Source organism: Myxocyprinus asiaticus, chromosome 15, assembly GCF_019703515.2.
Source record: "Myxocyprinus asiaticus isolate MX2 ecotype Aquarium Trade chromosome 15, UBuf_Myxa_2, whole genome shotgun sequence".
NCBI lineage: Eukaryota > Metazoa > Chordata > Actinopteri > Cypriniformes > Catostomidae > Myxocyprinus > Myxocyprinus asiaticus.
This window is the reverse complement of record NC_059358.1, coordinates 33,044,988-33,057,578: the sequence shown is the minus strand read 5'-3', so window position 1 is coordinate 33,057,578 and position 12,591 is coordinate 33,044,988. Positions and strand designations below refer to the sequence as shown.

Genomic DNA, 12,591 nt, shown 5'->3' with positions numbered 1-12,591 from the left:
CAACTTTGAGCACTTGACTCACCTGCTCCAAAACACAGTGGTTCTAGCTCCAACACAGGACATCTTTTAAAATGTGTCATATGAGATTTTTTATTTTTTGTCAGATTTCTTTTGTTACAATGTTTGCAATACAAAATGTAAATAAACCGTAACATTGTCTTTTTGGGTTGACTTACCTAAAAATGAAAATTCTGTCATTTATTCACCCTCATATTGTTTTTTTTTTAAACCTGTAATATTCTGTGGAATATGAGAATACATTGCAAAATGAAGATGCTGCTAATGAGGCTCAAATGAAAGCGAGGCTGTCCGTCCCTATCATAATTCCTGACATCTCCTTTTGAGTTCCTCCCACAGAAGAAAGTCAGTCGTTTGGGTTTGGAACAACATGAATATGAGTATAAATGATGACTCATCTAATCTGACAAAATATTGTTTGTAATTTATTTCACCAATCTGTTATTAGGTCTATCAAGGCATTTTGAGGTAAACAGGTTTTAAAGAGCGTCTGTTTTTTTTAACACTTTAAAACAAGTCTGTTGGTTAAAAGGTATGATTTTTTTTGGTTAAAAATTACAGGTTGTTATGCATGTAATGGACGGACAGCCTTGCTTTCAGTTGAGCCTCTTTAGCAGCATCTTCATTTTACAATGGCTCCAGTAAGAAATGTTCCCACTCGTCTCGGCTTTTGCTATCAGGTGAGTGGTCTTCTCGGCACACTCGGGGGTAAATTTGTGCCTACCTGCAGTGGTGAATGCTGTGATGGACAGCTGTCTTTCTGAAGGTTCGGTGTTTGAACTTGATATGATATCTCATTGTGGTGGTGCTATTATGATAGATTAGTTTCACCTGACAAAGCTTGCACATGACATGTTGATCATTTTGATAAAAGTCATTCCAAACTTCACTGCGCCTGGAGGCAGACAACGCCATTCTCTCATCAAACGTGATCAACTTCTGTCCACAGTGCCATCCAATGCATTCAGTTATGACTGCAAGTTTTACTTTGACTGTTCAGGATATAATGTGCATTTCACTGTATTTACGGCCAGCAAAGCAACACTTTGTGAAATTCGAGTAGTATTTTTACTTTTCGATTATTTATTGCAGAACGAATACTCGAGTATTCGACTACTCGTGCACATCCCTAATTCACACATCTGCTCAAAGTAAGATACGCCTATCATCATTTTGTTTTCTGTATTCTACCCATTGACACTCTTTATACACCCATACTAAACCTTTGCAGTAGTATCAGTGTCATCATAAATTACAATAATAAAGTGTAATCAACGCATATTATGGCGTGTTTACGTGTTTGTGCAAATTAGCGCCATGAATTCAGAATGTAAACAAGAAATTATGCATTTTCTACTGCATATACAGTATATAACTGGTTAAAAAGCATCTTTTACTGATCTCATGTGAATTCTACTCATAGAATGAGGCATGAAGTCAATGATAACATTTTAATGTCATATTAGTTGATGTTTCACATGTAGTCTTGAGCGTCCTCATATTTAAATGCTGTATCGTTGCTCAGCTGTTTAGAAATTCTTTATTGCTCTGAGGGAAGAATGAAGAAGAGCTTCTTTGTGGGTGTGTTTTGGCCTTATTTGGAGTCTGTGAGACTCATGATACAGTGGTTTCAAAGTGGTTATGTTCTGTGTATTACACAAAGGGCTCTATTTGTGTGACAGCCCTAGTCGCTACACACAACAACTTAGCACTGCATCTTATCCAATTTTCATGAGAGCACTAACTCAAAAGCAATATTCGTGCCAGCGCAAAGCGTAACTGGGCAAGAGTGGGATTGTTTGTACTATCTGTTGGTGTATGTGCACAAACTGTGGTTGTATTGTATGTTAATTGAAGTGGTGCAAAGCGCAATTTTGAAAACGTTTGAGAACCATGACTAATCTAGGCGCAAAGTCTAAACTCAGTTCCTGCCTTTGCAGTTTGGGGATTCCACCAGCAGATGATATCAAAGAGCTATCAATCACATTTAATACTAGCCATGATTTGCATGTCAGTAGATCAATGTGATTAATGCTTATAATAATAATAATAATAATAATAAGTTTATTTTGTATGGCACCTTTCCAAAACTCAAGGCATCCGCATAGAAATGAAACCTAAAACATTAAACAGAGATACATATTACAAATATACATTACAAAACAATAAACAATGGGAGAAGCAAAGTATATTTCAAGCAGGTGAGACACTGGCGAACATAACGAGAGCCAACAGTCCCAGAGAGGCCGATAGAGAACATGTACAACACATACATTGCGTGTGCAGTCAACAATACATTCACAGGGCAGAGGATGTACTGCAGAAAGCCAATTTATACAACCAAATTCTTATAAATGGGCTGTAATCATTTATATTGACATTGCTTGACAGGAATGTAATACACAGTATAATAGAATGCAGACGGTGCAATAACTGGAGCAGAATCTGAGAATTAAATTGCACTTGACCAAGCCCATTAGCGTTTAGCTTGAAAATATCAAAACTTCACGGCCATGCCCACTGACTTTGCACATATGACGGATTGCATAGCACTGTGCTTATGGCATATCACTCTTAAAATAGGGCCCATAGGGTGCATCTCATTTCTTAAATTGTGCATACTCGTTTCCTCGTTCCTCCGTCCTTGAGCCTGTGACCTGGAAACCGATCAAAGTTCGCATTCATGAAGGATGTATAAATTCTTTCAATGCACCATGAGGAGATGAGCAGGGGCGGCCTGGGAACAAAAACTGGCCCTGGAGAAAATTTGTTTACAGGGGTGGGGGTGGGAGAGTGTGGAGGTAGTTTGGGATGGGGCAATGAGGGATGTGGTGCAATGGCAAGTTGTCGACTGGGGGGGGGGGGGGTGTTGGTGTTGGTGTTGTGGCAATGTGTTTCGCTCTCCCCTTCTGCATATCGCGGCACAGTCTCACAGCCCCCTTCAGCTTATCATGGCCCCCTTCATCATATCGGTTCTCCTGATGGCCGGTCTGCCTCTGGAGGTGAGGACTGAGGATGGAGAAAGCTTACAGGGGACGCTTGAGTGAGGAAGCACAGGAGCAATCTATGCGGATCAGTATTTGGTTGAAGCAACTGACGCACGCATACATTCTCCTTCCCACTTCACATCTGACAACAGTTTTAATTCATGGTTCACCTTTGCGATTTAAATAAACCATAATTGTCACATACTTTAACAATGGATCTTGAATTATTAGGTTTCATCATGAAAATATCAATTAATCAAGTTTTTAACAACATAATGACAAGCACTCCGAGGCAATGCAGCAGCACAAAGACACTTGAAATTGACGCTTGCGTGAGCAGGACATTTTTCATAATCCGTCTTGCTTCGTCCTTGTTTCCTTTCCTTTCATTCTTTCCTTGTTTCCTTAGGTAGCAATGAAAGCAAACAAGGATGCACACTTTCAGAAATGAGAAGCACCCATATCTTAGCATGCATGAGGCTCATGATACAGTGTTTTTGGGCAGTGATCCACACAAATGGATCAGAGGTGCTAAAGTTTGGTGTGCTAATGTGTGCTTATTGTGTTACATTTACAGCAATCTAGATTCACTAATTGCACATTTGTGCAATTCCACATATGCCTTGCAGCTAAAAGTTACAATCCAAAATAACCCCATAGCACTGGGTTATGAGGGCATTTCACTGCATTAAAAGGCAATTGTCATGTCAACTGCAAAAAACTTCCTTCAGTTTTCTGCCAAAATAAAATCTTCCATCAAAATAAAGGCTTGAGGTTTTAACCGGACTGCATATTAATGCCGCATGCAATTTATAATAATTAAAGAAATATGGAAATATCGTATAATAATAAAAATGATGATGATAACAAACATATATTAACAATCTATATAATGTTGATTTCATGTAAACTTTAAAGGCTTTTTAAAAAGAGAGAGGGAGATACAACAAATCTCATCCTTGTGCTTTGAGCATGTGGGCTCTAATTTTGTGAGTGCACAAAGCGCAGCGCTACGTGCTACGACCGTGCGCAACGTCTTATCCAATTTTCGTGAGAGCACTAATTCTAAGTGCAATTTTCATGCCAGCACAAATGGGTGTGGTTGAGTGTTTGCACTATTGTGGGTGTATGCACGCAAACTGTGGGTGTATTGTATGTTTATGAAGTGGCGCAAAGCGCAAATAGCTATTTCCCTGAGAAATACGTTGTTGCGCTAAGACGTTTCAACACCACCTCTTAACTCAGCGCAAAGTTCAAATTCAGTTCCTCCATTTGCAGTTTTGAGATTCCACCAGCAGGTGGTAATAAAGTTCATATCCAAATTCTGAAAGTACAGAACATCAAATAATGTCCCTGACAATCACAATTTTTTCATGGGTAATCGCTTGAGTTTTGTACTTAAGTTTCTAGAGGTCAAGGTTTATTTTTTCAATTATTTTTATTATTATCATTATTGTTATGTTTATATGTATTATTATTATTATTATTGCATATTTACAATTGTATTTAATTTGTAGCCTACAAGTATTTTTCCACCTGTTGTTGAGATTTATTTTTAAGTCACTGCAAAATGTGCTGGTGGAAGAAGGAGAGACTAAATAGTTTGGATTGGGTATGATTTTTGTGCCACTTCGTTATTGTGTGTAACATCCAAGGTTGTTACCCCTCCTACCAACCACTAGAGGGAGCCCTCTCCCGAATACTAACTTTGTACCATTTCTTCTTTGATGACTTCCTGTTCCATTTTGACTTTGTGAATTATTGCCAGTTTACCCTTTATCAAGTGGTTTTCCATTGCCATTGCTGATTGTTCTCTTGTTATGACCATTGCTTGTTTTCCTGGATTTATTGCCTTTGGATACCCCTTTGTTTTGTTTGCTTTGTTGGACTGTCTTTTTGGTTTATTGGATTATACCGCTTGCTTTACGACTACCTCTATTTGCCTGCCGATTTGGATTGTTTGCTTGTGTTCATAATAAACTTCCAGCACATGGATCCTAACACTGTCTCCATGGCCAGTTCATTACAGAATACTTTGCCTAACATGGATCCAGCAGAAGTTTCACAGCTCCAGGCCGCATTCGCGCACTAGTGTGAAGTATTAAGGGGTTACCAAGACCAGCTGAACAACCTACGAGCTGCCACTGAATGTTTGACACAATACCTTCACTCACTGCCAGCTCCCCATGTTAAACCGGTAAGCTTTGCTCTACCTGATAAGTTTGATGGTTCTGCTGAAAAATGCTGGGGTTTTTTACGTCAATGCAAGGTATTTTTCTCAAATCAGCCTGAATCATTTGATCAAGATGCCAGAAAATGTTCTTTTTTTGATGTCACTGCTTACCGGCAAAGCTCTCGATTGGGCCGCCGCTGTTTGGGATAAAGATACTCAAATCCAGGTTTCATTTGATTACTTCATTCAACAAATCCACAAAGTCTTCGAGTATCCAGCGGGCGGCCAAGATATCTCTGTTCAGCTACTTCATCTACACCAGGGTCATCGATCAGCAGCGGATTATGCAGTTCTGTTCAGGACACTAGCGGCTCAGAGTGGGTGGAATGATGTCGCTCTGTTTTCCGTGAAGGGCTTAACCTGAAACTCAGGACGGAACTAACCTGCAAGGGTGAAGGTATGAATCTTTCTGAATACATAACTATGGCCATCAAGGTTGATAACCTGCTTCAGAATGCTTCACGGCCTCAGTTTCGCTTCACCTCACATTCTGCAGTCTCAGTACAGGCCCAGGCATCCACTGTATCACCCGAACCAATGCAAGTTGCTTACACTCGCGTTTCCATGGAGGACACAACAAAAACCTTTGCTTTTATTGTGGCTCACCAGGTCATCTCAACGTTGCATGTCCATACAAGAAATAAAGTTCTCCTGAGTCGAGGCAAAATGTACAAGTACACTGAACACTTTATCACCCGTTTCACATAATTTTCTGTTACCTGTAGAGGTCTCCATTGGTGATCGTGTAAAGTGCTTCACAGCTTTAGTGGATTCTGGTGCTGCTGTTAATCTCATTAATCATGAGATTGTACAAGAACGCAACATACCCATCATTCAATGCTCCCCAACGATTAACATCACCACTGTTGACAACACTCTTATTGGTATTGGCATAACCCAACGGACTGTTCCGATAACCATCAAGGTTGGACTTTTTCATGTAGAAACAAATCTCACTATATGTCATCAACTCACCCAAGCATGCTCTTATCCTGGGTCATCCCTGGCTGGCCATCAATGACCCATCGATATCTTGGAACCAAGGTGAGCTCACGCAATGGTCAAGTTTTTGTCACAAACATTGTCTCCATGTTGCTGTTTCCATGCCTTGTCTTATCACCAGTACTGAGAGCCCCAAATCACAGAAGGAGCCCACGATCCTCAAGGAGTATGCAGAATTCAGTGAGGCATTTAGCAAAATCAAAGCTACACAACTTCCTCCTCATCGTCCATGGGACTGTGCCATTGAACTTCTGTCCAATACAGTCCCACCAAGAAGCAAGGCATATGCATTGTCACGCCCTGAAACCCTTGCCATGGAGAATTACATTGAGGAAGCCCTTGCCTCTGGTTACATCCATTCCTCTACCTCCCCTGCTGCTGCAGGGTTCTTTTTCGTAGAGAAGGATGGAGGTCTACGTCCCCGTATTGACTATCGAGGCCTGAACTCTGTCACCATAAAACATCGTTACCCATTACCACTTATCCCCTCAGCCCTTGAACAACTTCTTGAAGCCAAGATCTATACCAAACTTGATCTAAAGAGTGCTTATAACCTCGTCAGGATTCGAGAAGGAGATGAGCGGAAGACTCCTTTCATCACCACCAGGGGGCACTATGAATATTTGGTCATGCCGTATGGACTTGCTAACGCCCCCTCAGTTTTCCAGTCCTTTATCAACGAAATATTCAGAGACTTACTGAATCATTGTGTGGTAGCCTACATTGACGACATCCTCATCTACTCACAAAACATGGAACAACATATCCAGCAGATCAAGACCGTCTTATCACGTCTCCAGGAACACCAACTATATATCAAGGCAGTTAAGAGATTGAACCCACGTCAAGCACGATGGTCACTGTTTTTCACCAGGTTAAATTTTACAGTCACTTACTGCCCTGGCAGCAAGAACAGCAAGGCAGATGCACTATCATGCAGACATGATCCACCTCTCCTCCAACCTCACCCTGGGTCCATCCTGCCACCATCTGTCATCATAGCACCGATTAGCTGGGACATCATAGAGGAGATACAACGAGCACAACAACATGAACCGTCACCACCTAACTGCCCGCCTACCAAGCACTACGTACCCCAAGCTCTACATCAGAGGACTGTCCAATGGGTCCACACTTCCTTGAGCACAGGACACCCTGGTATCCAAAGAACTGTTACCCTGGTACATAATTATTTCTGGTGGCCATCATTGATTCATGATGTGACTAACTATGTGAAGTCTTGTCAGGTGTGTGCCCAATCCAAGAGCCACAGAGAACTGCCCACGGGGTTGCTTCAACCACTGCCCATACCACAAAGACCATGGTCTCGTCTGTCCATTGACTTTGTCACAGACCTGCCAAACTCCCATGGATATACTACCATTCTGGTAATAATTGATCAATTTTCTAAATCATGTAGACTTGTCCCTCTCAAGGGTTTACCCACTGCCATGGAAACTGCCAATGCTTTGTTTCACCAAGTGTTTAGGACCTATGGATTACCAGAGGACATCGTGTCTGATTGAGGTCCACAGTTCACATCCCGAGTTTGGCAGGCGTTCTGCAAACAACTGGACATTAATGTGAGTCTCACCTCTGGTTATCACCCTCAGGCCAATGGATAGGTGGAATGTCTAAACCAAGAGACTGGAAGATATTTTTGGAGCTATTGTAGCCATGAACAGGAGAAGTGGAGCGACTTCCTGCCCTGGGCCGAATATGCACAGAATTCCCTCACTCATACCTCTATGGGTTTAATCCCCTTCCAATGCGTGCTGGGCTACCAACCCCCGATGTTCCCTTGGTCAGGAGAACCTTCTATGGTGCCAGCGGTGGATGATTGGATTAGGCGAAGCAAGAGGGTGTGGGACAGCGCACATGTCCGGCTACAGCGAGCGGTCCGAGCACAACGCTTCCAGGCTGACCGACGGAGGCGCCCCCATCCCAACTATCAGCCAGGACAGAGGGTCTGGTTGTCCACAAGGGATCTCAAGTTGTAGTTACCCTGCAGGAAGCTCAGTCCAAGGTATGTGGGTCCTTTCAGAATTATCTGTCAAATAAACCCAGTTACTTACCATTTAGAGCTTCCTGCTAATTACCGCATTTCTCCTTCCATGTGTCCTTGCTGAAACCCGTCCACCCGGCGTCTGGCTTTGGAAACACTGATTCTGAGCCTCCACCTCCATTGGAGGTAGATGGAGCCCCAGCGTATATGGTCAGAGAGACCATGGACTCAAGACGACGAGGGAGCCAGATGCAATACGAGGATTGGGAGGGCTACGGACCAGAGGAGAGATCATGGGTAGCCGCCAAGGAATTATTGGACCCGTCCCTGATCCAAGAATTTCATCATGCCCATCCTAATCGTCCAGCACCACGACCAAGGGGACGTCCCAGCAGAAGAACACCAGGAGTTGTTTGTGGGGGGGGGGGGGTTCTGTAACATCCAAGGTTGTTACCCCCCCACCAACCACCAGAGGGAGCCCTCTCCCGAATACTAACTCTGTACCGTTTCTTCTTTGACTTCCTGTTTGAACTATATAAATACCATGCTGTTCCATTTTGACTTTGCGAAGTATTGCCAGTTTACCCTGCCTTACCAAGCGTTTTTCCATTGCCATTGCTGGTTGGTCTTTTGTTATGACCATTGCCTGTTTTCCTGGAGTTATTGCCTTTGGATACCCCTTTGTTTTGTTTGCCTTGTTGGACTGTCTTTTTGGTTTATTGGATTATACTGCTTGCTTTGCGACTACCTCTATGTGCCTGCCTATTTGGATTGTTTGCTTGTGTTCATAATAAACTTCCAGCACATGGATCCTAACACTGTCTCCATGGCCAGTTCATTACATTTTTATTATATTTTTGTTTAGTTTAAAGTGTCATTTGAATTTAGAAATATTTTTGGTTTATTTTTTTCGTGTTTAAATACATGAATTTAATTTTATTAAATCAAAATCGACCGGCAGAAGTGAAGTGCGTGGCGATACAATCACTGTTAATACTAGCCATGATTTGTGTGTAAGTAGATGAAAATTATTAATAATACTTATATTCCCTATAATTGAGCGTACATCCAAATTCAGAAGAGAATTGCATTGTCTATGCATATAAAAGGAATGTGTCATAGAAATATGCCTGGCATTCATCAAGGACGCGTTTAATGCACACTTTCAATTCTTCTAATTCATTGCATACAGTCCATTTACACTACCAGCTTCTTATGAATGTGCTTTCTTTGTTTATATTGCTGGAGCTTGACAGGGTATGGACTATAATAGGATGCAGATGGCAGAAATCCATGAGAAGAACCTTAGAATTAAATTGCACGTAATCCAGCCCATTTGTGCATTGCGCGGACGATTTTGCCAAACCTTCTTGCGCCTAGACTTAGTGCATGCTTGCACGAAAATACCAAAATTTCATGGCCATGCCCAATGACTTTGCGCTTATGACTTATGGCATAGCGCTGCACTTAACGCTATTGCTCTTAAAAGTAGGGCTCTGGGTGTGTAAGAGAGAATGAATGTGCTTGCTCATATAAATTTTGTAACAGTATGAATAATGATAGAGAAAAGAGTAGAAGAAATAGAAGCCAGCGATGTCAGTGGTGATGCTAATTCCACTCTGAGCATCCATTGAGTAAAATTACCATTTACCCTTTAGAACAGACCCAGAATCAGTCACCAATGTCACTGTACAGCAGTAGGCAAATATTACATAAGTCTGATTTCTGGGTCAGTTCTTAAGGCATGGTACTGCACAAACTTAAAGTAATAGTTTGCCTCAAAATGACAATTCTGACATTACATAGCACCCTCATGTCATACCAAACCTGTATGCAATTACTTTTTCCACAGAACACAAAAAAGAGAATTGTGAAGAATCTTCATGAAGGTCTTTTGCATACAACAATAGTTCATAGTGGCAACAAAAAAAAAAAAAAAAGCACAAATAGTTGTCCTTATGACTTTTCCACTTTATTCCAAGTCTTCTGAAGTCATAAAATAGCTTTGTGTGTGGATAGTCTTCACCTAAAGTGAGCTGTTGAGTCAAAAAACTGCTGCAACTGAGTCAGTGAGTTCACAATGAGATGTTCAGTCTGATTTGCGAACTAGATCGATCGATTCGTTTTACAATTGTATGGCTTCAAAAGACTTGGAAAATAGTGCACTTTTCACTTCTATGGTGCTTTTTGTTATTTTTGGAACTAAAGAGATGTGGTCACTATGTTGTTGTATGGAAAAGATCTGCATGAAGATAGTTTAAAATTTCTCCTTTTTGTGTTCTACGGAACAAGCACAGCATAAAGGTTTGGATCTACATGAGGATGAGTAAATTATGTTAATTTGTGGGTAAACTATCCCATTAATCAAAATTAAATGCTTACAACTATAACACCAAAACTACAAGCCGTTCCTGATAAGCACTAAACTACATGCTGTTCACTAGGATCATGTGCTAACAATGTCTTTCTGCAGTTAAGGAGAGGCTGGCTCACTTCCCTAACTGAGATAATCTCTTCCTGTTCTGGACGCCTTGGCCTCCATCTTGGAGCAGGATGCATTTTCCCCCTAAACATGAATTTGTGGTGTGGGGTGTCATAGCTTGTTAGCACTGTTAAGTGATTTGGCTAATTTAGTGTAATGGTGGTATAATCAGTGTCTTCCTTACCTGTTCCCCATCCTTCTGCACAGGAACGCCATCTGCTGCTATAGAGAGAAAGATAAAGAGGAAATTAGAGCAGGGTGCTTTGACACTCGAGTAGGGAAAGGTAAAAGCAGTGGATACATGTTGTGAGTTGAAATAAGGAGGTGACTGTAATGCAGAAATGAGACTATAAGAGCAAATGGTAGGGTAGTCAACAACAGAAAATGACTGTACATCAGATCCCAACACCTTTTACCTTCCCACATGCATGCTGTCCTTTCATTATGAGCACAGCTTGACCTAATGATGTGAACATTGCAACAATAGAGAAAGTGTGCATTTTTTCTGATACTAAAATACTTTCTCCAATCCCAGCGTAATATGCAAAGACAGCTATAAGTAAGCCATTTGTAGACTGATTTCTTTTCAAAGTGTGCATTCTATTTCTGTGGTGCTATCAAAACATTGCTATGTTTGTTTGTTAGCATCCCGACCACCCTGATACAGCATTGGCTCAATCAGTGGCATGATTTTGGGGTGGGACTACCAGTTTAACCAACCAATGAACGACAAGGGGAGAGTCTGGGAAACCTGTATGAAAGCAGTCATTTTTGCAATTCCGTTTGGTGACGCAAGTGGTCCAGAAATTACACAATTAAACTTTAAAGAATTCAGGTAAACAGAAAATGACAGACTCGTTTTTCTATCTCCCAACCACTGTAACATAACATTGTTACAGATTCCATTAGTTCTCAGGCACTGGCCCACTTTGTAAGTGGCCTAATAACATAATTAAATAATTATGCAGGCCATCATCTAAATAAATGGATGGGATAAAACAGATACAGTGAAAAACAGGTCAGCCTCTCTTTGAATGAATAACTAATTCTATCCTTTTTTTTTTTTTTGCCCTTTCTTCACTACACAGTCTAATCCTGATTTTCCAAAAACTTAATTACAGAAGGCCCTGTGCTAATTAAGCTTAAATACAGCTTTGGTCTCAGGGTGGTTTCTCACATTATTAAATGAGTAGTATTCTTTCAGTCTAGCTGTGACGTGCTCGGGAGTGTGACCTTAACCTGTACTAATTATGTGGGCTATTTGGCAACATGATCACACGGGAAGTCGGTATGTTTTTTCGGAGAGTTTCAGTACCCTTAGAACGGCCACATTATGCTTACTCACTGACAAGCGCCATCTCCTATCAGAAATATTTGCATCGGCTCCAGCGTGTCTACCTTTCCTTGTGGAGCGATCGGAAGCACATTACATCAGCTGTGAGGGAGACCCCTGTTTGGATCCCAGGTTGAAACCACAAAGTAATCGTGTTCACATAATCAGTGACGAGAGCGATTTGGAGGTTGCATTTTTCCCTCTAACATTACACTTTTGCTCCACTGATGGTTAGATTTGAGGTTTGGGGTTAGGTTGGGGGGTTCAGTTTATAAAATATGCATTCCCCTTCACTGTATTACAGCCTGTACAGCTGAAAACAAACTTGCTTCACAACTCTCTTTTGGCACTCATCCGTGGACATTACACCAAGAAAATCGAGCCCACATGTGCTCATACGCACAACAACACTTTCTGCTTTGGCCACTGGGGGAAGTGTTTCGGTAAGCACAGACCAATTTTAGCTAAAGAAAACTCAACCTGCTGTTTCCAATTTCATTGTTAGATCATTCTGTATTTAGAGAGGATATT

The 12,591-nt window shown here is 41.4% G+C and overlaps 1 protein-coding gene across 4 annotated transcripts in view; it reads right to left on the bottom strand.

Annotated features, from left to right (window-relative positions):
* Positions 1–12,591, bottom strand: part of LOC127453071 (protein FAM131B-like) — a 66,853-nt gene that overhangs the window by 30,410 nt on the left and 23,852 nt on the right. For all 4 annotated transcript variants that reach the window (XM_051719092.1, XM_051719093.1, XM_051719094.1 and 1 more), the window contains exon 2: positions 10,912–10,949. In XM_051719092.1, coding sequence (XP_051575052.1) covers positions 10,912–10,949 — 38 coding nt within the window. The remainder of the gene's footprint in view (positions 1–10,911; positions 10,950–12,591) is intronic.